At 45.6% G+C, this 27106-nt stretch overlaps 1 protein-coding gene across 1 annotated transcript; it reads right to left on the bottom strand.

Annotated features, from left to right (window-relative positions):
* Positions 1-7899: 7899 nt before the first annotated feature.
* Positions 7900-14012, bottom strand: HEBP1 (heme binding protein 1). Its single transcript, XM_082310602.1, has 4 exons — positions 13903-14012; positions 13600-13738; positions 12170-12350; positions 7900-10851 (listed from the first exon to the last, which is right to left on the bottom strand). Exons 1-4 carry the CDS (start codon positions 13978-13980, stop codon positions 10680-10682), a joined length of 570 nt encoding a protein of 189 aa, XP_082166728.1. The 5' UTR covers positions 13981-14012; the 3' UTR covers positions 7900-10679.
* Between the last annotated feature and the right edge of the window lie 13094 nt (positions 14013-27106).

Below are 27106 nucleotides of genomic sequence, written 5' to 3'. Positions count from 1 at the left end.
TTTGGCTGTCGATGGGCATCAAATGGTGTGAAAGAAATGGGTGCCTCAGCTCCATCACTATCTGGGACCAAAATAACAGATAAAAGAAGAAAATCAGTGGGAGTTATCATTATATGGAGTTGCCATGGAAATAGCATGAGAGAACTTGGAGGAGAGCTCGCATACCATGTCTCCAGGAGGGCATAAATCCCCTGCTACCCTCACTCCTTTTTATCACATTAACAGGCAATATTTCTTGGTTTAGCAAGAGGTGGAAAAACATCAAAGCACAGTTCTGACATTTTTGTCTGTCCCTTGATTTCTCTGACCAAGACCTCCCTGACCTGTCAAGAAGTAGAAATGTGAACCCTAGTGCTACTGGAAAGTTGTCCTGGAAACGATTTGATAATTTCAGTAAAACGGTAAGAGGGATACAATTTTCCCCAGAAAATATTTATTGACTTTTGTGAAATCATAGGAAAAAATGAAAAAAACCTTTTTTTTAAAATGTACTATTCTAAGAATTTTTTCAAAGAAAAATGTCATATTTCATTAAAAGGATTTTTTTAATGCTGACTTCTAAGGAAAAGCATTACAATTTAAATGATCTCAGAGTTTCAGTGAAATTGCTGTCTTGTGCTGTTGCACCATTCTGAGATGTCCATTTTATTCTCCTCTCTCAGTTGCTAAATCCTGCTTTTAAACTGCCTCATCCCCTCTGGTCAGGACAGGACAACCGTGTCTGCTCATGCACTATATCCCGAGACTCCACAAACACAGCTCTGATGCATGATGTTGTATGGGGGTGGCACCCTCCAGGACACGAATCCAGTTCTCCACCTTGTGCTTCCTGGCAAGCCACAGGTCACTCCTCTGGAGGGTAGTCCCCAACTGGGACTATCAGTGATGGCTGTGGCAATCTGACCCAGAGTAAACTACCACTTGGATGCTGGCATCCAGCTGCTTATGAGTACAGATATGTGAGTGTGAGTGAATAAAACCACTTCTGTTCTCAGACAAAACCATCGTCCTCTCCTATAAGGCCTCACATTGAGTTCTGCTGCATTATTGCTCCAATGTTGCAATATTTCTTCCCCGGATATCGCCTTCCTCACCCCTAGCTCCTACCATTCCCTAGGGCTTTGGCCACTACAGGATGTGACTGAGCACCTGAGCCAGGCTCCAGAGGGGAGAGGGCAGACAGGAAAGCCTGGGGCAGGGCAGCAGTAAAACCTTCCTATTTGTACTTGCTCCCTTTCAGCAGAGCCAATAAGCGGGAAAGGAAAGATGCCTTCAATGAGACCTCATCTTCTTCACCCACCAGTACAAATGCTTTGTCCCCACACCAGTGTTGCAAGGGCAAGTGAGATGAAAGGAAGCAGAATAACAAGAGAGGAAGCCAAAGAGCAGAGTCCCCAAATGCTCCTCTAAGAGCCAATTCAAGTTATGTCCCAGCTACTGCCCCCAGTTCTGGCTCAGAGCCCCATTTCAGCAACTGAATTTCCATTACATTTGTGACTCCACTTCCAAGAGCTGGGACTCCAAGTGATATACAGCTCTGCATTTGGAAACCTCTCTCCTACAGAATAGCTAAAGCTGTGGAATTAATTTGTGTGGGGTGACAACTCTGGCCCGGGCTGCTTCTTTAGCTTAGAGTCATCACATTTGCCATGATGGCAGTTATTTGAACATTCTTCTGTAAAGCTGTCTTAAAGAAAGAAAGAAAGGAAGGGGGGAGAGAGGATGAAGGTCTCTTTTGACATCTGCATTTCTAAGGCAAAAGTCTTAGTTATCTAAGGTGTTACCAGCAACCAAGATTTCTCCTCAGAACAAAACTTCTGTGCTAAGTTCTTGTTGATTGTTTTGTCTATTTGCTCAGCATCAATTTAAGATAAAATTATACACATAATTTTATAAATGCTATTTATAAAGCTGTGAATACATATTATGCATATTTTGTGACAATATGGATCCATTTTTACCCCTATGAAATGACAACTCCCAAACACTGAATAATTCCAAAGGGGCTATTTTTATGGCACTTGGTGGTACAGTTGTTGCTGAGTAGCAGCTCTCTGTCTATAGCCATGGGAATAGACATCATTTTTAGCTTGTCATAATTCTGGAATGGGATTCATTCCAGAAGAGTTTGTCATAACAGTGGGCTGTGCAATGGCTATTTATGATAAATGGACTCATGGATTATGGGATCAAAAATTTTGGAAAACAATTGTGTTTATCTTCACATCAGGACTGTCTGGGAAGCTCCCATTCATCCCCTTGCCGCATCTCCCAGGGCAGGGAGCTGCAGTCACTGGGAAACTCTCTGGTTGGGTGGCGGTTCCCAGGACAGTTTTCTCATCTCACTGGTGCGCCTGGTCGTATAGTGTTGCTTTCAGTAGAGTTACGTGGAAGCAGCTGCCTCCAGTGTTTCTTCAGGATTGTTATTTTCACGTATTTATTTCCAGGGAAAGGGAAAACATCCAGAGCCTTTTCAAATGCTACTGCCTTAGCATCGGGAGTGGAAGTAACTTGAAAGGTGAAACAAAAACCCCTGTCTGTATCTATGCAATTTTTGCTACATTCTGTGCATTCTGGGCTTCCATTCAAAATAAACAAATTCTGAAAAGCCAAAAACTAAATCATATACTACAGAAAAAAACTTTCATTTTACTCTCTTGTTCAGAAATAGCACCATCGCAATGTAAAATAAATGAACTGCTGCCTGTTAACAAACCAGCTCTGTGGAGAGCTGTCTCCAGTCAAATGACTCCCCTGGTTCAAGAACTGGCCTTCATTCCTGGATCCAGAGAGATCTGTGCAACCATTAAAAAGCTGATACTGACCTTGCCTGGAGCATGCATCTGAGGAGCAAAGCAGGGAACAGGCCACTGCCTGCCTTGAAGGTAAGCACTGCCACTACCATGCCCAGGGAGATGGGAGAGGTGAGGCATGAAGCTACATAGGGGTCAACACACAGTCAGACAAACAAACACACCTGGGAGGAACAAAACCACCCTGGGTACCTCGTATGCCTGAAACTGTACCTGTTTTTTCCAGCTCTATTTGCTCCAGACCCTGTTTCCCCATTCAGATCAAGCAAACACTCCAAAACCCACAGGACTGCCTTCATTGTTTTGAAATTGGCTGGGCAGGAGGGTGTTTTAGGCCAGGTTTCCAAGACGGAGCATCTCATAAAAGCAGTGTTTCTGTTTTTCCCCTCCCTGGGGCAGGGAGGGCTGCTCAGAGCAGTCTCAGCTGCTCTCGTGGCTCAGGATTTCGCCCCTCCTGGGGAGCAGTGCTGAGAATGTCCTCAGAGAAAGAGCGTGGCTCTCCACAAAGGCGTATACCAAAGTCTTGTGCAAAGCAGATGGCAACACAGCAGAAGCAGAGTTGTGCTTGAGATTTCCATGGAGAGCTTTGTTCCCTGGGCCCCGGTGTAGGGAGGAGACAGGGTCTGGCTCAAGGCAGAGCTGGAGAAGTTGGGAGGCATCTCTGGTTCCTCTTCTAAGTTTAATTGTACTGCAGCCATCACAGCATAAACCCTTATTGGAAGGGTTTTGGCTGTCTCCCCCAGCAATGTCTGCCAAGGTAAAGGGCCAGCACATGAGTTATGGGGCACCCAAGGCACTGTGCCCAACCAACCCACCCTCACACCACCCTCCCCTGAAACAGCACAACCAGGGCATCAGCCTTCTCCCTCCTACATCTCCACAGGATTTTTCCTCCCCCTTCAGCTTGGGTTTCCCACACATGGGTACCGATGTGCAGGTAGAAGCAAGGAATGGGAGAATGAGAGGCATGGTTTTACATGAACTTAATTACCCCAGATAAACACCACTGCAGTAACCAACCCCTTCAAAGTACTCTGGCTAAATAATACTACCGCTCATGAAAGAGATTTCAATGAGCCCGCACATGTTGATTTAGAAAGATGTTCCCTTGTAAAGCTGAGTCATAAAGAGGACTGAGAAACTCTGCAATCAGTGATTAAACAGCCAGAAAGATCTGCCAGCAGGAAAGTGTACCCAAAATTGTCATGCTGTACACTACCATTTATTTCGATGCTTTGCTTTGGGAAGAAGGTTTCATTTGTTTCATTTGTCTAAGTACAATGCATTTCAAATTTCAGATCCTCTCCTCTCCTACTCACAGCAACATTCAATTCTGTTGATCTTGTACTTCATCAGTCATGTGGGAAGATGACTGAACTTTTTGTCTAATGACAGAAGACGCTTCAATTGCTTCTTTGGACTCCAATTAGGAAAGGCCTTAAATTAAACACTAAGGATATAAAAAAAATTGAATGAGATTGGAAAACTCTGGAAAAATACTCAAGGGAAAATAGTTGCCATGGCAATGCTTCTCTGTTTTCTCTTGGGATAACAGAAGTATGTATTGAAGACGACACTTCCCCAACACACTCCTCACATAGACCCAAACCCACTTAGCTTCCAAGTCCAGGCATGGGCAGGGTGGGTGGTGCCGCTGCCCACATAGCACAGGCGTGGGCTGTGCTGTCCCACCACAGGGAGCCCTAGTGTCCGGTCACACTGCCAGTGCCACACTACACACACAACGCCACGCTGTCACCCGAGTCACGATGCAGGTCAGGGCACTGCAGTGCATGGCTGAGGAACTGCTTTTCCATACCGGCTGCCTCTCAATGGCCTCTTAGCTCCAGAGCATCTCTGCTGCTTCTTGGTCCCGCAAAGCAAGCGGGGTTGGTGAGAAGCTCACAGCTTACAATGTCCAGCTGCATCAGCTCGTGGTATCTCAGAGGGGGAGAAGGGCCATGGCACTTGTAAGTCCACGCTGCAGCCCAGGCTGCAGGGGATGTAAAATGGGAGGCAGTGGCCTGATCCTGTGCTTGGTATGTGGCCGTGAGTTGATGACTCAGCATGAGACTCCAGATCTTCAAAGACATTGAAACACCCAAATCCCAGTGGTATCTTTCAGGATGTGGTTTCTGGGATCTTTCACTTCCATTTGTACTTTTGAAAAATCCACACCTAAAATTCAGGCTTCTCAACCCAGTCTTCTCACTGGGACTGCACAGAAGATACATCTGACCTTGGGCTGCCAGACCTCACACTCAGTCTAAGAACAGCGCGGCTCCCTCCACCCTATTCACTCAAGTTCCTCCTCACGGAAACTGGGGGGTGGGCAGCAGTGAGGGGTAGGGGAGCAGCATGCACCCAAGTCTCACCTAGGCATGGGGTCTGGATGTGGAATTAGACAGACAGCACCTTAGGAATCAAGCAGCATTTGCACTGACCCATCTTCTGCAGCAGCTCCCACAGAGGACTAGGAAAAAAGTATCCACCATGGCTGAAACCTGTCTTGTGCAACAGATTCTGCTGAAAGCAAAGCAGAGATTATGAATGAGCTGACAAAACCAGCCTGCTGTTGGCATAGGCACCAAGCAGAGACAGAGTAGCTACACTGGAAGTGTTTCATCCATTACTGTCAGAGAAGTCACTTTTACCACTGATCCTGCTCCAATAAATCATGTTGCCAAGCAGTTTTATAGAGGCGTTATACATCCAAAGCTACTTATGGTCCCATCAAAAGACCTGCATTTCTTTTTTAGCTCAGTGTGGCTGAAATGCTGTCACAGAAGAGAGAGAGTCGCTGCTCAGAGTGCTATGGTAAAAGAGGTATTACTGTAATTACAGCAGGAGGGACGATGTGAGCTAGGAGCCATCTTCTTCCCCTGTCCCATTGCCTTCAGGCAGTCTTGCAAAGCTGAAAATTTGCTACCACAAGCACAATAGCTGCTCACACACCCTTTGCCACGGTGATTGATGAAAATGGGGAAATAATGATGTTACTTCCCCATTCACCATAAATCACCCATTCCCTCAAAGTGACTATGGTATTGTAAATCTGGCCAGATTTATACGGACAACTTAACCAATTAACTCTTTTATAAAGGCTGTCGCCTTCTTAATGCAGTGTTAGATATATTTAGGCATGTGTCTACAAAAGAAAGTATTTATTTCTGAAACTAACAAAGCTCTCATTCTAGCAGACTTAAAACGTTAGTCTGCAAATGTTTGCCCTGTGGCTGTGTTCGCATTAGCAAGTTATTCAGCGACAGCAGAAGCCAACCAATAGATCAAAGCGGGTAGTCTGGAGGCCCCTACACATACACTACGTGTATACATATACATGTACATATACACGTACGCACACATATACAAATATTTATACAGGTACACATGTACATATATATAAATATATATGGTTTGCCACTGTTGAGGCCAGCAGGAAAACTCTCACAGATTACGTTACTAACAAGTGGGGCAGCTTAGGAAACCAGTATATCCAGTATGGCTAAATCTACACGGCATGCATATAATTCCCATCAAGATTATGCTTTCGAACTTGGCTCTATTTAAATGTGGCCCTTCCTGTGGCCAGCCCTATCACCATCACACCGCTGCACCGCACTGTGCTGGGAGGGACCTGCCGGGCTGCTAATTAGTAGCAAGGCCACTCCTGTTTCTGGAAGACAGAGATAATTCCCAAGGCCGTTACCTCGCTGAGCCGGTCCAGCCCAGGAGGCAGCGCAGGCAGCCATGGAGGTGCTCCTCTTCCCCACCAAGTGGGGCGATGGGAGAGGAGCCCCGGGCAGCGATGCAGCCTTCGCTGCGCATGCCCACCGCACCCCAACAACACAGCAAGGCAGCTGCTACCAGCGCCACGGTGCCTAAGCAAGAAGAAACGTCCTTCTTCCAGTTTCCCCTGCACAGTCTTCTTAAATCCACACACAACAGTTAACACCATGACTCCCTTTCGAACATCAGAAAAGCGCCAAAATATCCCTGTTTCAGTGTTTGCTTGAGACGGAAAAGGACACTGCACAGGCACAGAAGAGAAGCAAGGAGGTCTCTAGGCAACCTGCTGCACTGCTATTCCTCGGAGAGCAAATACTGGAGGGGGCAGAGAAAAAGCTTTTTTTTTTTTAATATCAGTTCAGGAGTCAATTGCTTGTAACGGAGTGGCTGTGACCATACTGGCCTCGAGTCAAAATCCAGAGTGCACCTCTGACTCCTGGCCCCAGCACAAAGATGTTGCTGGAAACCCTCTAATGTCAACAGTGAGTCTGGCTGTCCAAACAAACCTGCACCTGCAGTGATGGAAGTGCATCAAAGAGCTGGATGACCCAGCTGCCTATGGACCAGAGAGACAACCTGCTGGAAACCCTCAGCCAAAGAGTATTTCTGCCCTTCCACATGCAAGGAACTCCTTGCCATAGGACAAAAGGATGCTGCAGATATAGTAAATTTACCTAGTCTAAAAAGCAACTGGACAAGTGCAAGGGATTAAGCCTTTCAGGGTCTACCAAGCACAGTAACAAATACCCCCGAGCCACACTGTACTAAAGATGGGGGAATATTTAGAAGAGATATCATCCCACAGTTGCACTGATCCTGTAATCTCTCAGTTGTCCACTACTGTCCATCACTGGCAGCAGGTCACTGAGCTAGACATGTGACAATATCTAACATTTCCAGATAGTAGGTCGTGTTGAAAATCAGTCACGAATATTTGCCTGAACACTCTCTGTGAACCCCAGCCACAGGAACACACAAGTGAACACACAATTTTCCTCAGGTGAGCAGGGCCCCTAGTTTCTACATTAGCACAAATACATCAGTCAAAGCCTCTCAGTGGCTGGAACCAATGAGAAGGAGATTACTCCATCAGCTCCTGTCTCGCACAGTCAGATAATGCAGGGCCACACCAGGATACCTAAAATAGCAATTTATTGGAAAAAGCATTATGACTATAGATGCTGTGACATGATTAGTACCCCAAACAGAAAAGATAAACTGGCAACCAAAAGTCTTTTCAAATCATCAACTCCCACTGAGCTTACAAAGGCAATGATCAGCACAAAAATTGTAAATCACTATTTATTTATTTATTTATTTATTTATTTATTTATTTGAAAACTCTAGAAAATGCAGACAGAACATAGACATCTTTGCTTGCACAATGTCCTGGTTTCAGCTAGGATAGAGTTAATTTTCTTCCTAGTAGCTGGTATAGTACTGTGTTTGGATCTAGGATGAGAATAATGTTGATAACACAGTGATGTTTTTGTTGTTGCTGAGCAGCGCTTACACTAAGGCAGGGACTTTTCAGCTTCTCATACTGCCCTGCCAGCAAGGAGGCTGGAGGTGAACAAGAAGCTGGGAGGGTACACAGCCAGGACAACTGACCCAAACTGCCCAAAGGGCTATTCCATACCATATGACATCATGCTGAACAAAAAACTGGGAGGAGTTGGCCAGGGGGGCACGGCCATTGCTCGGGAACTGGCTGGGCATCGGTCAGTGGGTGCTGAGCAATTGCATTGTGCATCACTTGTTTTCTATATTCTTTTATCATTATTATTTTCTCTCCCTTTTCTGTCCTAATTCATTGTCTTTATCTCAATCCACAAGTTCTACCTTTTTTCCGATTCTCTCCCCCATGCCACTGCAGGGGGCAGTGAGCAAGTGGCTGTGTGGTGATTAGCTGCCCACCGGGTTAAACCATGACATACAGAAAAGGCAATTCTGTTTGCATAAGCTTTTGATATCACTTAACACTGTTTATGAAACTGTACCCTTCCTACTGCATGCAAAAGCCCAGTAGCAGGACTGCACAGGCAGAGCCTACAGACACGATTACTCTCACTGTTGGGTCAGAAGCTCTTGCTTTCTGTTCAGAGTGTATGCATGTTACAAAAAAAAACCATGCTGCTGAGATGTGCAGCTCTGTTCATACCAGGTTTATTATTGGTCTTCCTAATGTCTGAGATTTCACAGGAGAAATTTTGAGAAACTTCAGGATTTTGATCATTGCAGGGCATTCATCACTGGCAGCCAGAAAGGACTGTATCCGCAGTCTACGCACAAGTTCCAAAATGAACCCGGGAATGCATAAACCAGGCAGCACTGTACCCCTCCATTCCTCACCCACACAGATAAAAATAATCTGGGACTTGAATAGACCCCTTTGGCTTCAGGGACGGCCTTAGAAGGGCCTTTGCTCCTTCAAAAACTCCTTCAAAAGCCTAACTCTTTGTCTGCTTCGATTTCCCTTTTGATTCTTCATCCCCTGCACTGCAATCACTAACTGCAGCCAATAGCTTTTCCCTTGGTTTTTTTTGAAAATTAAATGATATCTGCTCTTTTTACCCATCCTGACTAGCTGCTCTTGCACACAGGTGACTGAAACTCTGTCATAACGTCCACAGCAAAGCTCTTATATGGCTCACAATGGAGAAAAGGAAGGCACATCGGAACCTCAGGTTTTCTCCTTTTACTGCTGAGATTTGTTCTCAGGAAGCAGGCACATGTCAAACAGCCCAACCAGCCAGAACCTGGGATGCCATCTGACAAATCTCTCTTTCAGCTCCAGGGGGAAAATGGCTTTTCGAAAGCAGCTGAACTTTGGGGCACTTAAGCATCAGAAGAGCGCACCTCTTTTAGGGGAGTTAATGAATTATAGAGGCACCCATAGTAGCATGGCGTATGAGCGTGTTCCCACTGTGGGCATCCTGCTGCCTACCTGGCAGAGCCCACAGCTAAAATGCTGGTTCGATGCCCAACAGTTAAACATTGCTGGTCTTCCTAAAACAAGATCCACCCTTACTATTGTATTCAAAGTTTCCAATGGGCTACTCATTATTTGATGTAAATCCCTGTTTTCAAGAACAGCCAGGTTTTCCTTTAAAGAAGACAGCTGCTCTGGGTAGCCCTTCAGAAACTAACACCATTTAAGACGAGTTTTTTTAAAGATCTGCACCCACAGTAGTTCCACTAGATGTTCACCATTCTTCAAATGCACCCTCAAATCACAAGTAATAGGCGCCTGCTTTTTCCACAGCCTGTATTTTTCTAATTCAATTAGATTACCACACACATTTCAGCTTTGGCCCTTGTGTAGGCTAGTTTTAAAGGGAATGTTACACACAAGTAACAGGAAGGTGAGGAAATGATCTTTGGGTCTCCACATCACCTTGTCCAGCTGCTAGCCAAGATCAGGACATAACACACCCCAAAATGTCTCAACTCAAACAGGACAGCTGCAAACAGAAACCTGGATCTTCCTCTAAATGACATTTTTCAGTCAGATGACAGAAGCATTGCTCTCCTGCAAAGTCTGAGTCAATGTAAAGGATGCTTATTTTCACTGCGCTGTGTTGGTAGCAACGCCCACATCCCTTTAGACTGCTGTTGGAATGGCACAGATAAAAGCAGCATTTTACAGCTGCAGCAAGCTCAAGAAGATAAGAAAGTCCCTGTATGCACTTCCGTCATGTTCTTCTGCCTGCCTCAGGTGAGACCAGTAGTCTGGCAGCACTTGGCAGTGACTCCTGTCAGGCACCAGTCTTGCTAATCAAGTACTTTGGCTGTCTCGGCATTGAACTCTGGGAGCATGAGGGAGATAAAAGCAAGCCACCAAGAGATCATGAGAGTCTGTGTGGTTGAGGACTTGGCCCAGAACGAAGGAGCAGGATCGTCAGGAGGTTCTGCAGTGTTCTAAAATGGCTGGTCCATAAAAGACCAAGGCATAGGTGTGGAGGAAGGAAAGAATGGTTTTCTGCCTCTGCCAAATTGTTAGTTTACTTTGAAGAGGACGGGGACATAGTGTAGGGAGGCTGTCAGTGCAAGCCAGCACCACTGGGAGCCAGATGCTCACTCTTTCACAAACCAGACCTCATTGCGTCGCCCATAAGGCTTCATGGGGGGGTCGTACCCATTGCAGAAGTAGAAATCCTTGCAGTATGCAGCTTCACTCCCCAGAGCAGACTTCAGCTTGGCAGCATAGTTCACGTAATCCACCTCTTTGGCATAGCCACCAAACTGCCTGCAAAGAAACCAAGCACAGAGAGGTGCTGAGCAGTCCTGGCAGAGCACAGAAAGGAAGAGAGGGAGAACAATATACAGCCACAACATATTTAGCCATGCATTTTGATCCAGGTCCCGCCAACATGCACTCATGCAGGCACTGTTCTTTGTGAAGCAGCACACTTTGTCTGTGATAGATTAAGTCTCAAGGGTTACACAGCTGGGGTGCAGTCAGCCATTGGCAGACCCCAAACAGATCCATATGTATCAGTCAGCAGAATGGCCCTGCCTGTTGAATTAACGCCATATCAGAGGAACAGCTTCCTAGAGCACAAGGTTATCTCCAAGTCTGCTCAGCCCACAGCCCTTACACTAATGCTGTCAACAACCATGTTCACTGTGGTGTGAACAACCATCTGCTGGAAGTCAGATCATGAAGGGCAGCGAAACTCTAGTGAGCCCAAGGAAAAGGGGGGGTGGGAACAGAGATGTTAGCAATTACAGCCCACAATGCTATTTAAAAGGGGTAGGCTGGAATTGGTCTGGTTTATGTTGACCTCCCACCAACAGGAACTGTTTCAGCATCAGCCAGCACCTCACCACTCTGCCTCAGGCCCAAGGTTTGAGACAAAACAGCCTGTTCTTGCAGAAGTGGCCCACGCCTGCAGCAGAGGTCAGGCAGCGGTTGCAGGCAAGGGAGGAGCCAGACAGTTTAGAGTCAGCCAAAATAGTTCCAGCAAGGAGGCAGGGGAACATCCAAGGGGTTAAACACAAGATGAAGAGCTTATTGCAGTCGTGATGCTAATTTGAGCCCAGCTTGTCAGTCCACAACCGAAGACATTCAAAGGCTATTGGAAGCAATGCAATGGCTGCTTGTTTCCATGATGGACTCTGGCATGAGTCCATCTAAATGAGGCTTCAGCTGACACCTGTAATTTGATGTGAACCACACCGAAGGACATTCTTGATGACTAAGAACCATCTTTATCCCACAAAGTGGGGAAAACAATAGTTTTCAGAGATTAGGAATGACTCAGTAACTTCACATTCACCCTCTGCTGCTTTTTACCTCCCCAAGTGAAACAAAAGGGCTTTCAGGGCTAACCTTTGGACTTGTTTTCCCAGTTAAAAAAAATCCATAATCCAAATGGGTGCAACATGATCAATGATAAGAAATGGCATAAAACACCCATCTTCAGTCTAGAAAGACCCCTCCATCTCCTTCTACCACATGCACCCATTATCCAGCAAGTCACCTGCTAAAACCAACACTGCCCTTCAGTGCATGCTAGAGACTTTAGCACTTGGGACTGGTAATCCCAGGATGAGTTCCTTACGTGGAATAAATGGTCATCCCCTGTCTCTCTTCAATCTTAATGCTTTTATCGCTAGGACAAGGAGGGTTGGCTTGAAACTGGCTCGGGATCCGCAGAGAGACCTTCACTTTCTGCTGTAAGGAGCCATCTTCAGCAGGAAAAGCAGTGATGGAGACAGGTGCAGTCATGCCCATTCCAACCCCTGAAAGAGACACACACGCGTTACTGAAGAACTCACAGAATTAACGGGATTCACAAAAGCTAATTTTAGTTTAGGAAAACTCCTCATACTGAACTCCTTGTACAGTCAGTCAAGAATAGGGTCCTCTGGGGCATGCAGAACAGCCACATTAGGCTTCTGCTTGGGCCAAACTCCTCTCTCCACTGACCATACAAGGACCCTGGGAGATAAGGGCCCCAGGTGACATCTGGATGGCTTTTTATTAATGGTCCTGTTTCTGTGTGCGTGTGTGTGGTTCTCAACCATATAGCTCCTGCCACCGAGACACTCTGTTCTGCTGACAAATCACCTCTAACACAACAGGGTCTATAGTTCCAGGGCAGGTCAGTGGCACATGTAAATCTATGTCAGTATTTAAATCGTTATCATCTGCACTTAGTGGTGAGCCCATAGCCAATACTGCGTGACAGGAGCTTTCTCCTAAACCCTTCCAAATGTTTCCAGACATCCTACACGTTCCAGCGCCCCAAAACTCAGAGCTGTTCTGGCTTTCAGCAGGACTGTCCATGCTGTCCACCACTCCAAGAACAGAATATACAAGTCCCTCTATCAGTTGCCTGTGAAAGATGTGAGAGAAAATGTATATGCCTCAGAACCACTCTGTGGTCTTCTCCTCCTGCTATGGGTGATTACTGATGCACATACTTTAGTAAATTGAGAACTAGAAGCAATCACCTGGAAGCACCATTATAAAACATTACAAAGTACCACTAAAAGGCAAGCTCATTGTTCATTATCCTTTCATGAATAAAAATAGCCAGAGTAGATGATAAAATATCAAGGTCATAAAAGTTATTTTACTGCCTACAAGGGCAGATCACAGAACCAGTGTCCCAGATAACCCAGCTTTCATCAGCTACCGCTCACCCAGGGAACTGTGATAGATATACGTGCCTATCCTCACGCTATCCCAGCTGCAAGGTAACTCATTCCTGCTTAAACAAATCGTTTTTGAGATTTTTACCCTGAAACAGAGACGGGTTAGGAGTGGACTCATAGCATGAGTTGGCTGGGCACGCTTTGACCTGTGGCAAGTTTATTTTTCCCAGCGAGGGGCCATCCCCATCACAGACCACCGGTGCCGGGAACTGCAAGCCAGGTGGGCCCACAGTGCCGTTGTCTCCATCCATCCAGCTTTCACCAAGCCTCTGCTAGCAGCAGTCAACCACAAACATCGCCCAAGCCCCGTGGGGCTGGGTGCATCTCTCACCTTTGTCGTTAGTTCCTCCGACATACTTGAGGAGCTTGAGCACCCCTTCCTTCGAGGCTTCGTCGAACGGCTTCCCCGAAACCTCCACTGCCGCAAACCGCCCGCCCTCGCACGCCCTCTCCTCATAGCTGAGCTGCTCCTGGGGAAGGGGAGAGGGACGGAGAAGCTGCCAGCTGCCCGGAAGGGCTGGGAGGAAAGCACTGCCCGGAGGACACCCGCTCCCCGTCGCAGCGCCTCATCCGTCCCGGCTGGCGCAGAAACCTCCCGGAGGAACAGAGCCCGGCCGCCCGCCCCGCCACCTACCTTCTCCCCTTTGCTCAGCACCCGGTAGGGCCATGCCTCCACCGTGCTCAGCAGGGAGTTCTTGATCATGCCCAGCATGGTGTCCTCGGCTCGGCTCGGCTCAGGCCCGGGCGAGGTGGGAGGGCCCCGGGGACGCCCCGCCGCCTGCAGCGCGGCACACCGCCCCCAGGGGGCGCTCAAGGGCCGCCGGCGCCGCCGCGGCGGCGGGGGCGCGGGGCGCGGGCAGCCGGCAGCCGGCAGCCGGGGTGGGTGGGAGCTGGCAGGGAGGGGAGGCGGCCGCGGCGGGCTGCGGGAGCGGAACGCCGGCGGCCCCGGGGGTGAAGGAATGGAGGACGCCGAGGAGTGTGAAGAGTAATAAAGTGTGGGAGCAGGGGTTATTCATCTGGGGGAGAGAGGAAATCCGAAGGAAATAAAACACAAGGGAGGGGAAGTGCTGACAAAAGTGTGTAACATCTAGCGTGGAGGGGCACAGCTCTCCTGAAGCTGCAAAATCATAACGACTGGTTTGTTGTTTGTTTTTTTTTTTTTTAATAAACGGAACTAAGAGGGATCACAGTTGTTTTTAAGACAGTGAATTTAAGGCAGTGCTCTGTGTCTCTGTGGATGTTGTAAGCTTTAGGTAAGGGGTAGATCTTAGAAGACGCTGATGATATTTGCTCTCCCTCCGCTGACCTCTGCATGTGTTCACAGCCCAACCGGTTAGCTCCGTTGAAAACTCTAGCCAGGTCCCTTCCCAGAAATAAATGTAAACAAACACAACAGGGGGCTTAGATGGCTTATATAGCTGGTTATGTTCACGTACATGGAAGACTTGGATCCTTCATGATCACAAGTGGTTTTAGTTGTGTAAGCCATGTCAAAGGACAAGTGCCAGGTAGAGAAAATGCCTTGCCCAGGACCGTTTAAGAAGTGGGTAGCTGAGGCAGGAATCGAATACCGGTCACTGGGCAGCCATGGATCAGACCAGCCTCCCCAGGCAGATGAGGCAGAGGCACCTCGAGATGCCTGCTCAGCTGGACTTCTGCCTCCTCAGAGAGAAGGTGAGTGGCATGGAAGCAGACTGATGTGTAACTTTACTGTACTCTTAAAAAGCAAAAGAGAAAATGATAACAGAAATGTGCCATTAAAGCATTTCCATTTAGAGAGAGAGAGTGGTGCAAAGACAAAGAAGTTAAAGCAGCTGGCCACGGTCATCTGATCAAACAGGCCATGTTCAGGTCAGGGAGCAGGGCTGGGGCCTGGCATGGACTTTAACAGAGTGAATGACAGGGGCTGCTATCAGTGGTGACAAGGCCACAGATCTAGTAATGTATTAACCATTTATATAATTTGGTTTATTCACCGTTATGCAAGAATTTGCAAAATTGTGATATACATTGTGTGCTGCAGCTTATTTGTTCTCTTTTAAAACAGTGAGTTTCTCCATTGAGCTGAGGAATTTTGCCAAAAATACCAACTTGCACATATCAGTATAGGAATACATGGACTGGGTCAGAGCAGAGGTCCATCTTGCCCAGTCCTCTGTCTCTGGCAGAAGCTGGCGGTGGACATCTAGGTAAAAAGTAAAAGCATGCAGTGATCTGGTCTGGCCTCCCACCTCCAGCCATCTGTGACTGAGAGACTTCCCTGAGCCAGAAGTCTTGCCTTTCTGTTTCATGGTGGATTTTATACGTCAGGTTGCCTGATAAAATGCTCATGTCTAAAATATGAACATGAAAGCTGACATTCATGTTGTATTCTTCCTCTAGATAGGACAAAGTGACCAGCAGTCCCTACAGCCCCAAGCAAAGTACGTAAAGCATCCCCTGGAGGGACCAGCAGTCTGTGCAAGTGTACAGCTGATGCTACAGCATAGCCTAGTAGCTGTGAATACAGAATAACAAGGAGGAGGTTGATGGGGCCTTTCTCTCCCGTTTTTCCTTGTAATTAGGTAAATATATTCTAGGATGAAAATACTCTACATTTCCTGAGAAATTATGACAACTTCACCAAAGGCACAACTGTATCTTTTTATCAGCCTTTTCACAGGCTTGATTTTTCCCTTGTCTAGTTAAGCAGCATTTCAAATTCTTAAGCAAAAGCCAAAGAAAGACCTTCCAAGTTAGAGTTTTGTTATTTTCTGAAAACCTGAACTCAGAGAATTTACATCCGGGACATATTTATCAGATTCTCTCATACACTCTTCATACCTCCCCCACTCAACTCCCAGGTTACAGCCAAAATGCTGACTGTGTTACTTCTTCTGATTCATTTTGAAAGATTTCACAGGAAACTAGTTTTTCTCCTTTCCCTCTGGAGGTTATCCTTAAATAGATAGTCTGCATCCTCAGTGTTTATGATTGGAGAGTGTTTGCAAAACAATTGTCATGCCAGCCTCCCCCACAACCATTTAGACATAATCCATTCTTTAGTTTTGTTTCCATAAATTGCTTCATCCAGACCTTTAAAAAAATAGTTTCTTTTCCTCTCTGACTCTCCTGCCTATCTTTCAACAGATTTCAGGTATGCAGTTGGCTGCAATGCTGGATGGAAATCTCTGTATTGGATTTACCTTTAGAGACCTGAAGTGCAAGCCCACTCTATCCTCTGTTCAGTGCATAATTTGATGTCTGCACTGGTTTTTATCACTGGTTCCATCATCAGGAAGCCACAGGCAAAGACAAGCTGAAGGCGGGGTATTCTGGGTACTCCCTGAGGCACCAAAGTTCTTGAGTTGCGTAGTTATTTTTTTTTTTCTACAGATCTTAATTGTGCTAAAGGATGTTGGAAAATGGAGGCCAGTGCTTGTATGTGGAGAAGATACTCTGCGAATTAGACACCAATTGAATTATTATCTGTGATTTTGGGGACTGAACTGTCTCTTAAGCTACTTTGGAAAATCCTTCTAGACACCTATCTATGCCACCAGGTATCTAAATAGTTTTGAAAAAACATCCCTGGTTTCCAAGGGTCTTGGCAGAAGGCAATGTGATGTCTTTCAGAGCGCTGGAAATTCTAAATGTGCCTGCTGAATAACATGGTTTTGAGTGCCCAGTTCCAGGTAGATAAAAAAAATGCTCTTTGCAGAAGATAGATGTTAAAGCTTGGTCCCTAGAATCTGACACATCTTCAGTCTTGAAACGTGATGCACAGACCAAGGTTATCCAACCATACCCACTCTCTGAACATGTGAACGGGGCATTCTTTGTACTGATGGAGAATAGGTTAAGGCTGTATTTTAAAACACAGCTTCCTCTCCCCCTTCCTGCCCAGCTGGAAATGCCAAGCACTAATCTATCTTTCTGCATTCATCAGGCATTCAGCACTTTCAAAGATCAAATTCCCCAGCTGTGTCAGATGGAGTGCTGTAAAAATAGGACAGAGAGAAAAATTCACCTGATCTTTATAGAAAGAGCTTCCTCTGGTAAGCAGAAAGAATGACTGTATAGCCTGAAGGTATTCACACTCAAGTAGACTGAGCTTGTCAACTGGTTCTGCTTGGGACACAAAACAGCCATCACTGAAGAACAGGGTCAGATTTCACCTACTGACCTAGGTTTGAAAGGCAGCAACAAAATGCAGAAGTTCTAGTCTCCTTAGTAAAGCTGACTTGTACGTGCTTTACTTTATTCTCTCTAGCAGCGTCCCATAGAGAAAGGCTTAAGCAGATGAGAAAAATAAAGATTTCCCCTTTTTTCTGGTAGAAAATTAACTCCTCTGAGGTCTCCTGCGAGCATACAGCCTTCTCCTATGCATTGGAAGTCTCCGCAGCTGAGTATTTCCACGCCTCTGGCTCTGCAGAGCATTCAGTCGGATGGGAAGGACGGTTTTGCTGATGACATTGAGGCGTTCATTCAGTTCTTCTAGCCTTTTCCTTATCGACTCGACTTCCCTCACAAGATTGTCCACAGCCGCCGAGACAGGGCGGAGGCTACAGAGAGAGTAATACAGGAGAATAACTCAGTGTGAGGAGTGTTCCTGAGCATGCAAAATAATTTACCATGGCCTTGCGTTTGTTGGTGGGGAAGTTGCAAGGAACCGTTAAAAGATTCTTCCAAAGCCACCCTGACCCTTGGGTGGTGGGAACTTATCTGAGATGCCCCTGTCTGAACCCAAGAAACCACAAGCTTCATGACCAGCATGGGTGACACGCTCTTTCCATTCCCACTAAAGCTCAGCTGGCTCAGTGCAGAATGACAGCTGGTTTATGAGCTCCCAGAAGAACTTCATAGCACTCCTGCTTTAAGGGGGAGATGAAAACCATCCTGCGTGGCTAGAACCAGAAGGGGTAGAGAAGAAGAGAGCAGTAATGCATGGGATCACCTATGAGGACTTCCCAATGAAGGGCAGGCTGCTGCGTGCCATGGTGCAGCTGTGATTGCACAGCCCCCTGGTTGTTCCAGGCTGTGCCTCTGCCAGAGCTGAGGGAGGGGGAGAGCCAGGTTTTACATCAGGATTTGGCAAGCTGAGGGATGCACTGATGCACCAGTGTGCTTGGGGGTAACCATGTCCCTTTCCTTGGAGGGCTTCCTCTTAGTGTCCCTTTGGGTGTTACAAAGCGCTGATGATCATTCTAATCTTACCTGATATTAATTAGTATTAGTTACCCTCACTGTTAGCCAGGAGCAGACATGGAAGCTGGCCCAGTGATTCCCATGGATTACTGTCAGTCCTCAATATTTCTAATGGACTGGCCTGTGTCCTTACCAGCAAATTCTTAATTCAAAGCCCTATGCAGGAAACGTGGCTGAATAGTCTCATTACATCTCCCTGGACTAAAGTTAGAGCTTTCCAAATGCATGACTTGATATCAGCCCTGATAATCTTAGGCACCAATGAATTTCAGCACTGGCAGTGTGAGAGCTGTGATGAATTCTGTGCTAATAACAGCATCCACCATGCAGTCAGGGAGAAATCCACATGATGCTAAAGGCTAGCATATAATCTATCAACTATATCCTCTTGAAACCCTAATTTGTACAGATATTGTGTGACCTTCTGACTAGTGCCATTTTATTCTTCTAGCCTTTCCTCCTCAACTGGTTCAATGCTTAGCAGTTGTGGACAGATATTCTTTTCTTTTTCCTAAAGAGAAAGCTGAGTTATGGAAGAGGACTATTTGCTTTAGGAACAACTCTGATTTAAGTGATATTTAGGTTTCTAGTATTCCCGTCTCATCTCTTTCATTGCTTTTTCCTCTCTGTTTCTAGAAATTTTAGATTAAATTAAATTTTGGGACTGTGTTCAATTGCTAGTATTTCCTGCGATGCAAAGGGAGGATGTATGAGGACATGGACTGGTGAATAGCTTTCTCCGATCTGGGTGTTACAGAGATTGAAACCAAAAACATCACAGGCCAAATCAGCTTCTTCTCCCTGCCCTGTGGCCAAGTCCATGTGTGGATTTGTAGCACAATTCATTTTTCCAGCCTTTTCTCACAGGAGTGAGGTGCTGATGACAGCCTAAATTTTCTTTAGGATAATTCTTATAATACAGTCATGGCAACTGAGAATGTTTCACAATAGTCAGCAGAATATTCAGTTTACTGGAGTAATCAGAGCTGCTAGCACAACAGATACCAAGACAGTGGGCTTCGTCTCCCCACAACTGAGCGATCTGAAAGTTCATCTTAAAGAAGATTAATTCCTCTCAAGGAAGGACACCCAGGAGATGACTGAATCCCACCTCCAGATGAAGGGAATTACCTGGAGAACTCAGGCAATAAAGCGTTTGGGTTGTTCAGCAGGGTGTGCTTCATTTGCCAGAAGATGCCGTTTCCCCATTTCTCAAGTGTTTGAGTAATGCTGTTAATGCCTTCTATGTTGACCTTGTCAGCTAGGTTAGCAGGACGTCCGTGAAAGAGAGGAAAATAAATGTGACAGAAAAAGAAAACATGAGCCAGTGGTCTGAGTTTGATTCTACTCCCCATCACTTGAACTGAGTCGCAATGAAATGCCAAATATTAAATATATGGAGGATCTAAATTAAAGAGCAGATAACTTTCCCTCACAGTGTAATTTTCTACCTCCAGGTGCCCAAGCTTTCTGCTGCCACTGGATACCCCAGCTGATTATTTCTAAAACCATTTTTCTCTCCAGAAATCTCAGCAGCTACCCAGGAATCAAGAAAGAGCACTCATGAATGAGTACTGCGTGTCTCACTCCAAGGACAAAATAGGCGAATCTTCAGCTCTGACTTACTGAATGCCTCCCAGGCTGACCCACCACCACCACCACCTCTTACCGCCTTCTCTGTAGTTCCATTTCTGATGCTGGTCCAGAAAGTCCTCCTGGGATTTACTGCAGGGCAAGAGGATGAAGAAGAGGAAAAGAGGAAGAGTCACCATGGTGGTGGTTCAAAGGATCTTGACTTCCCCCTGCTCTGCAGAGACAAAAAATATTGCTAACTAACTGCTTTATTTGTCTCTTTCCTCTCTTTCTCCACCTCCCACCGGTCACCACAACACCAAATTTCTCTCTGATGATGTATTTCTTTAAAATGTTGTTCAAGTTGCTCAGCCTAGCTTTTACAGAAGCACAGGGACTGTTCTTTCACACAAGTACAAACCTCCTTCCTTTTTTTTTTTCAAGCCATTGAGTGGTACAGAGATGCTTCATTAACTGGCAAGGAAAAGTAACTTTGCTTCTTATGTAGCCATGCTGGGATATCACCTTTTAGCTATAAATGTTCTATCAATGTCAGGAGGAGGTACTATGAGGTACAGAAGTAGCTGCATCCCCACTTTGCAATCGTGGAAAGCAAGGTTCAAACCAGTGAAGCAATTAATCAAGGATTTAATAGAGGCTAGAATACAAAATTGTTCTTTTAGATCTGATCCACTAACCAGCGGCAATAACTGAGATGCTGCTCAGTGATGGAGCCTCAAAGGCAACCCCACCCCCCATGTACTGTCTCCACCTTGCCCTGGTGTCAGGGAGTCAGTTCCTCCTGAGCAAATCTTCAGAGTAGGCAAGACAGGTATATGAACTGATGCGAGCATTTTCCTAAGCTCCTTGTCTTTTTTACCATCATTCCCAAGCCAATGGAAGTCAACCCTAACCTGCAGGCCCTCCTGGACAAGTACCATCTCTAAATGTGAGAGGGTAGGTCAGTCTCTCCACAGCTTACTCATGCTAATTTGTTATTCTGTCTTAATTAAGTAGTCCCTCAGTGTTGAATCTGATATTTTTATTTTTTTAAATGTCACAAACAGCTGTTCTGGTAGAAACTGGCTGGAAATATCAATTATGCACATATTGCACATAGCAAACAGAAAAAACGCATTGCCAAGTTCATGGGTTTTAGTGATGATTTCAGTCATCTGTAGTCACAGTGATAGAGGGGCTCATGTGAGAAGTAGGCACATTCAGAAAATGCAAATTATTCCCCTGCTCAGGTACATGCATCAAAAGTCTAAGACCTCACAGCAAAATATGAGGACATTAAATTACTTTCTGAGTATCATATAACCCTCATCTCCTAACCATCCAGGAAGAATTCAGCCACCTCAAAACCTACTAGAAGCTGTAGCAAATAAAGCAGTACACAAATAAATCCTTTTACTTTGTGCCTTTCTTACATTCAATCACTAGTGTAATTTAATTGCAGCTGCATTTATTTTTCCATATATTTAAAATAGCAGTATGAATATAGCCATACTGATGGAAAATGTCATGCTACTTTAAAAATATTACTTTCCACCTGTCAGGATGTATTTTGTACTCAGTATTCTTCTTCTAATTGCAGTATTCATTTAAAGGAAAAAAATAAATTACCTTCTTCCTATCTCACACATACATACACCTCTTCTTCTCCCCAACTCAGAGCTGCCAAAATGAAGATCTTTAAGAAGGTCTGATGATATCACTGAGGCACATAATGAGAAGGTCTTCACGGACCTTCTTGAAACTATTTGCATTGACACCACAGCTCCTCTGCCTCTCTGCATTTCCAGATAAATACTCCAGCCTTTAGACCTTTTTTTCCCTCTTTCTTTTGATGACTATGCACTGCACATGCCTTTTTAATCTTCCCTGATAGGAAAGGACTTACCAGACATCGACGACTCTAATTGCAAATGATTTGAAAATGCTGCCAACATCAAGGAGGCAGTGTGGCTTCCCAGCTTATTTTAAAACATCCTGAAGAGATTGTCCATTCCTTACCCTTTCTACCTCCCACCTGTTTCAATACCTCTGGAATACTTCAATACCTGGAATACTTTGATATTTCTGTATTTGTTAAAAGAAGGGTGGTGATAAATTCCACGTACATCTGATACTGAAAATCCACCCTACTTGATCTCAAACTTTTTAAAACATCAGGTGTCCAAATGAATCACAAGACCCACATGCATTATTTGCAGGTCCCCTCAGGGACCAGTTTCTTTGTAGGTTTGATCCCTTCATTCCTGAGGGCCTATTGTAATTTATTATTATAGTAAACATCAGGTTATAATCACCTTTGAAATAGATTACTCTCTCTCAGACACAGAAATTGAGCAAACTTCCCTCTCTTAAGTGGAATTGTAGAAGGCAAATGTATATTCACTAATAAGGTTTCTAGCAGAAAAAGTCTGCAGGGTCATCTGTAATAGGAACCAGATCCCAAGCTCGTTGCAAATATGTCTTTGGATCCGTTGCAGTGTCGCATTGGAAAATAACACAGATTGACAAGCAGGGAAAACTCTCTTACATCCTTGGATGAAAGCGCTTTTCTAAGTCCAGAGAACAACAATAATAACATAGTAGCTTTGTTGTCCTTACTATTAATTACAGTGTTATGGCATGCTCTCTGTCAGAAAATTACATCATATTCTACCCTTGGAGCAGGGTAGACTCAGTGATTCACTGGACAGTCCCTTCATCTGCAAGCAATGAAGACATTGCATTATTACACAATATTTTTTTCTTCTTTTAACCTCTCAGTTCCTCACTCTGGCATGATAAAAGAGCTCTGCTAGCTCAATACCCTGAGCACAGCCCTGCTGGGATCAGCAGTTGTGCCATCCAAGCGTGAATCCCTGCCCCAAAGCAAAGGAGTGCTGCCAGGATTTGAACTCCCATCGCTGTCCCTCTCCCATTCACCCCTTCTGTTTCTTGATGCTCCAGTATACTCCACTTCACACAGTGGGGAATGACACCAGAGCACTGAGATTTCACTGGTACCTGCCCCAGGTTTTGCCACATTAAGAGAAAACAGGTGATGACTTGAGTTCATTACTGCCCATGGGTTGTGCTGTCTGCTAGGATATGGGAGAATTGCCCGGGTAATCCTCTGCTGGTGCCAAACACAGCTTCATTTCAGAGAGCCCTCTCTCCCCTGAAGCCTGGGGAGAACACACTTGTTCCTATTGCAGACATGTGAGTTGTTACATTACGATTTAGAGCTTGCCTGCCCCTTGTATATCAAGAGGGCTTGAAACCTTTCCCTGCACTTCTGACTGCTCTTAACACATACACTCTCCTGATGCCATGCATGAGCATCCCGGTGTGTTAGCTCAAGCCCGTGCTTGCTTTGTGAGGAGGATTTTGTTGATGAGAGTTAGCAATCACTGTAGTGATGCCTAAAGTGAAGGATTTTTTGCTGCAATATTGGACTGAAAGTGAATTAGTTTTGTGGGTTTCATTTGAGACCCATTCTCCTCTCATAATTTTCCCAAGTTCCTTTCGAGCTACTTTCAAACTAAAACTGAAAAGTGATATTGGGTTTTGGGTTATTTGTAGAGAAATAAAATATACTTTTAAATGAATCAGGGAGTTTGATCTCAGGTAAATCATAAATACATAAAATGTAGCTCTTATTCCAATGGTAATGGATCTTTAAACATCAAAGTAAGTTTAAGGTTCTCAATTTTGTAAAGGATCTCAATAGATAATAAACGTATTTTTGCATACTGTTGGAATTTCTCTATCTTTATTTCCATATGCAATATTTTAAGAATATTTTATTTATATTACTTACACACACCCAACTAAAATGTTCTGGTTTATGTATGAAGTCAAAGAAAGTTTAGGTGCTATAAACCAAATAGCTTTGCATTAAAAAAACATATAGCAGCTGCACACAATTTCTCAGTTAATGCCAGTTCTGCCAGAGGTCCCAGGCTGGGATCCTGAAAGGACTCTGAGCTTTTAGAGGAGAAAGCTGCCAAGACTGCAAGTCCAGAACAATCAAAGAATTTGCAAGGTCTACTTGCAAAGCAGATGGCATTTGTTAGCTCTCCAAGCAAAAAAAGTCAGAGTAATATAAACATTAGCATATGCTCGTAGTATTATGTAATGGTGGAAAGATCAAGTAAAAAGCCAAAAGCAATTTAAAAAACTGGATCCTACAATATTAACCCAGCCACAGTGGTACAGCTAGAATATCACCTGTTTCAAAAGTCCCTGTTAAAAAAAACATTGTAATGTATTGTTCTTCAGTTCATATGTGTGTAGGTATAATGCTGTATGTTGGTACACGTGCACACCCAGCTTTGGGTTATGCAGGAATAGCAATATCTTGACTTTTTCAAGTTTGGCAACATATTTGAGTTAAATAGTGCTTTTGCATATGATTAAGAGTTACACTGCTCATTTCCTACCTGGATGTTGTGTGAAAGCAAAGAGCACATGAATCCCTCAAATAGCCTGGCCATCCTGCTAAACAAAGGGATCTGACTGACAGCCCCAATGACTGACAACTAGGGTGATGCTGTTGCCAGCAGGCAGGCATACTGATGCTAAAGAAAGAAAAAAAAAAAAAGCTATCCAGGTGCAAAGCATATGTCTACTGCAAATCATAAGATTAGTAAAGTACTGTTGGTTTTGAGGAGGTAATATACACCTTCTGCCTCTTCTCCAGGTGTACCTGCTTTTTCAGGATATGTCTTATCTCCATCTCTCTCATTCAGAGCTTGGTGCTCCCTCTTAAGTTTCCTCTCTCTCCCTGGATAGACACCCACAGACCTTGTACTCTCCATGTCTGCCTGTCTGGCTGTCTCTACGGATTTGCTCACTCTTCCCTTCTCCCTCCTTCTTTCAGTTTGCACACCCCTGTTCTCTGGAAATGTAGGTAGCAATCCTCCAACCTCCAAATCCATGCCAGTCTGCACATGTTCCCTCCTCTCCTGGCTCTTCCCACAGGTGCCTTTAGAGTCCCTCAATGCAACAAGCTCTTTCCGAAGTGCATGGATGTGTCTCCTCCAGAGGAAGAAGCAAAACATTCCTGGGAAAGAAGGCAGAGAATTGCATACAAGCATTACCTGTGCTCTTGAGGCCAGTCCTTCTGTGACGAGGCTTCCAAATCTCTGCCTGCTCCTCTTCTCCTCACCACCCCCTCTGCATTTCAGCTTGCAATGAGTGACGTGTCCCTCTTCATTTCCCCGCTCTCTGTGTTTCCACAGTCTTCCCGTGGAGCCTCCTCCAGCTGTACCTCTCCTACCCCTCCCTCCCACTCCTGCAAGCTAGACATCTCCCCCCACACATGGAAGCCTTATGGGAAGGAAAGGCTGGGCGATGGAGCCCCTCTTGAAAGCAGCTCCGTCTGCAAGGACACCCGTATATTTTTGCCCCCAGTTCTTTTGGGCAGCTCTCAACCGCTGGCTCTCCGGCACAGCTGTACGACTTCTCTTACTAGTCACAGTTTCCACTATGCAGTGCTTGTCTCTGGCTGCTTGAACCCTCCGGCCATCCAGCCATGAATTTGTTCACCGTGTTGTTCCTGCCTTTTAACAAACATGCCAATTAATTCCCTGCTGATTAGTTCATTCCTGATGCACTCTGCCAAATCTATTTCTGGTGGAATAAACAAGGAGGGATGAATCGGCTGCAGTGTTGTTATTTTTTTCCCCTGCCCCCCTCCCCCAGGTCCGTGCATGCCAAATCAAACAGGCTCAGGCCTGGTCAGTACTTGATAAAGAGATTTCTGAAGGAAGACAAGGTGTTAAAGGGATGGTTTTTGTGAAGCAGGAGGTGGACCCCCGACTCCGATCCCGTGTCCATGTCAGACTGACATTTTGCTGTGATTTGAGACGACGTGCAGCCGCCACAGCCCGAAGCTGCACAATTGCTGCACACCCAGGCTCATGACTAGACCCATGGCACTGCTTGTGAGTGCCTTGGCCAAATCTGCATTCTTCCTGATATTACTTCTCCAGTATCAGCTGGCAACAACACCCTCTCTGTTTCCTGACCAGCCTATTTTTATTTAGCTCCATTTTCCATGGCCAAAATGTCTGCACTCAGCAGTGAGAAAAAAGATGCTTTTCTCACAGGGCAAAGGACTGTCCAGCCACTCAGAATAAAAGCAAACACCCAGAAGTAAGGAGCCAGAGGATATGTGCAAGTGTTACAGACAGAGCAGTTTTACAAACGCAGTATTATGATTGCAACAGTGATGCTGGTTTACCCCAGGCGAGGAGCCGATCGAGAGGAAAGCTGAGTGTCATCCTTCTAAGCACAGTCCATAAACATCAGTCAGTACTATCATTTAGTCAGCCACTTAACTCTACTCGAGAGAGGTCCAACCGGGACCACACTCAGGGGTATGTACTTCTCTTGACACCAGAAGCATGTGGTTTTGGCTGCTCCTGCTCCCCCAGTCCCGCTGGCTCTGTGGCAGGGAAATTTCTGAGAAGACTGCCTTGTTTATGGAGCCTTGCCACTGAAACAGCAGGACACTCATTTGCAAAGTTATAAAACACCAGTTTTCAAAAGCAGCCCACAATATACAGGCTTAACACAGACCAGCCTCCGGAGGAACTGGAAACCTATTTTTTCAGGGCTCAAACAAGCAAACAAAATGTCCAGGCAACAGGCAAGTAACCCAAACAATCATCTGTCTCCAGCTGTTCCCCATTCAGCACACAGCAAACAAAGTCCTGTCATGCTGCCGTTGCAACTCCCTGTGAAGAGGAAACGAACTGCTGGCAGTCAGGGTGGGATGAGGACACTGGATAGAGGAACAGTCCAAGCAAGAACCCCTCCACAGCATGGCACAGAGACACCAGCTGAGCGAACCTGATGGGGAAACCCACACAGGCACGGCAACACGCTCCCAAAACCCGGTCCAAATCCAACCTGTGCTGGTGAAGGGTCACAGTGTGTGCCTGATGTCCTGGTCTCATGCTGGTGGCATGCTACCTCAGCATGGTTCTTAGCAGGCAGGAGTGTGTATCACAGGAATTCCCCATACCCTCTGCCTCCTCAGGGATTAGTGGGGGAGGCAGATCAGGAGGGAGCTG

The sequence above is a fragment of the Platalea leucorodia genome, assembly GCF_965183815.1.
Source record: "Platalea leucorodia genome assembly, chromosome: 4".
NCBI lineage: Eukaryota > Metazoa > Chordata > Aves > Pelecaniformes > Threskiornithidae > Platalea > Platalea leucorodia.
This window is presented reverse-complemented; position numbering and strand designations above follow the sequence as displayed.

Bases quoted from the DNA above. Each gene is read 5' to 3' on its own strand.
- HEBP1 (XM_082310602.1), bottom strand. From the start codon at position 13,980: ATGCTGGGCATGATCAAGAACTCCCTGCTGAGCACGGTGGAGGCATGG. The intron at 12,351-13,599 runs GTGAGAGATGCA...TGTCTCTTTCAG, and splicing joins CGGAGGAACTAACGACAAAG to GGGTTGGAATGGGCATGACT. The intron at 10,852-12,169 runs GTAAGGAACTCA...GTTTCTTTGCAG, and splicing joins GGGATGACCATTTATTCCAC to GCAGTTTGGTGGCTATGCCA.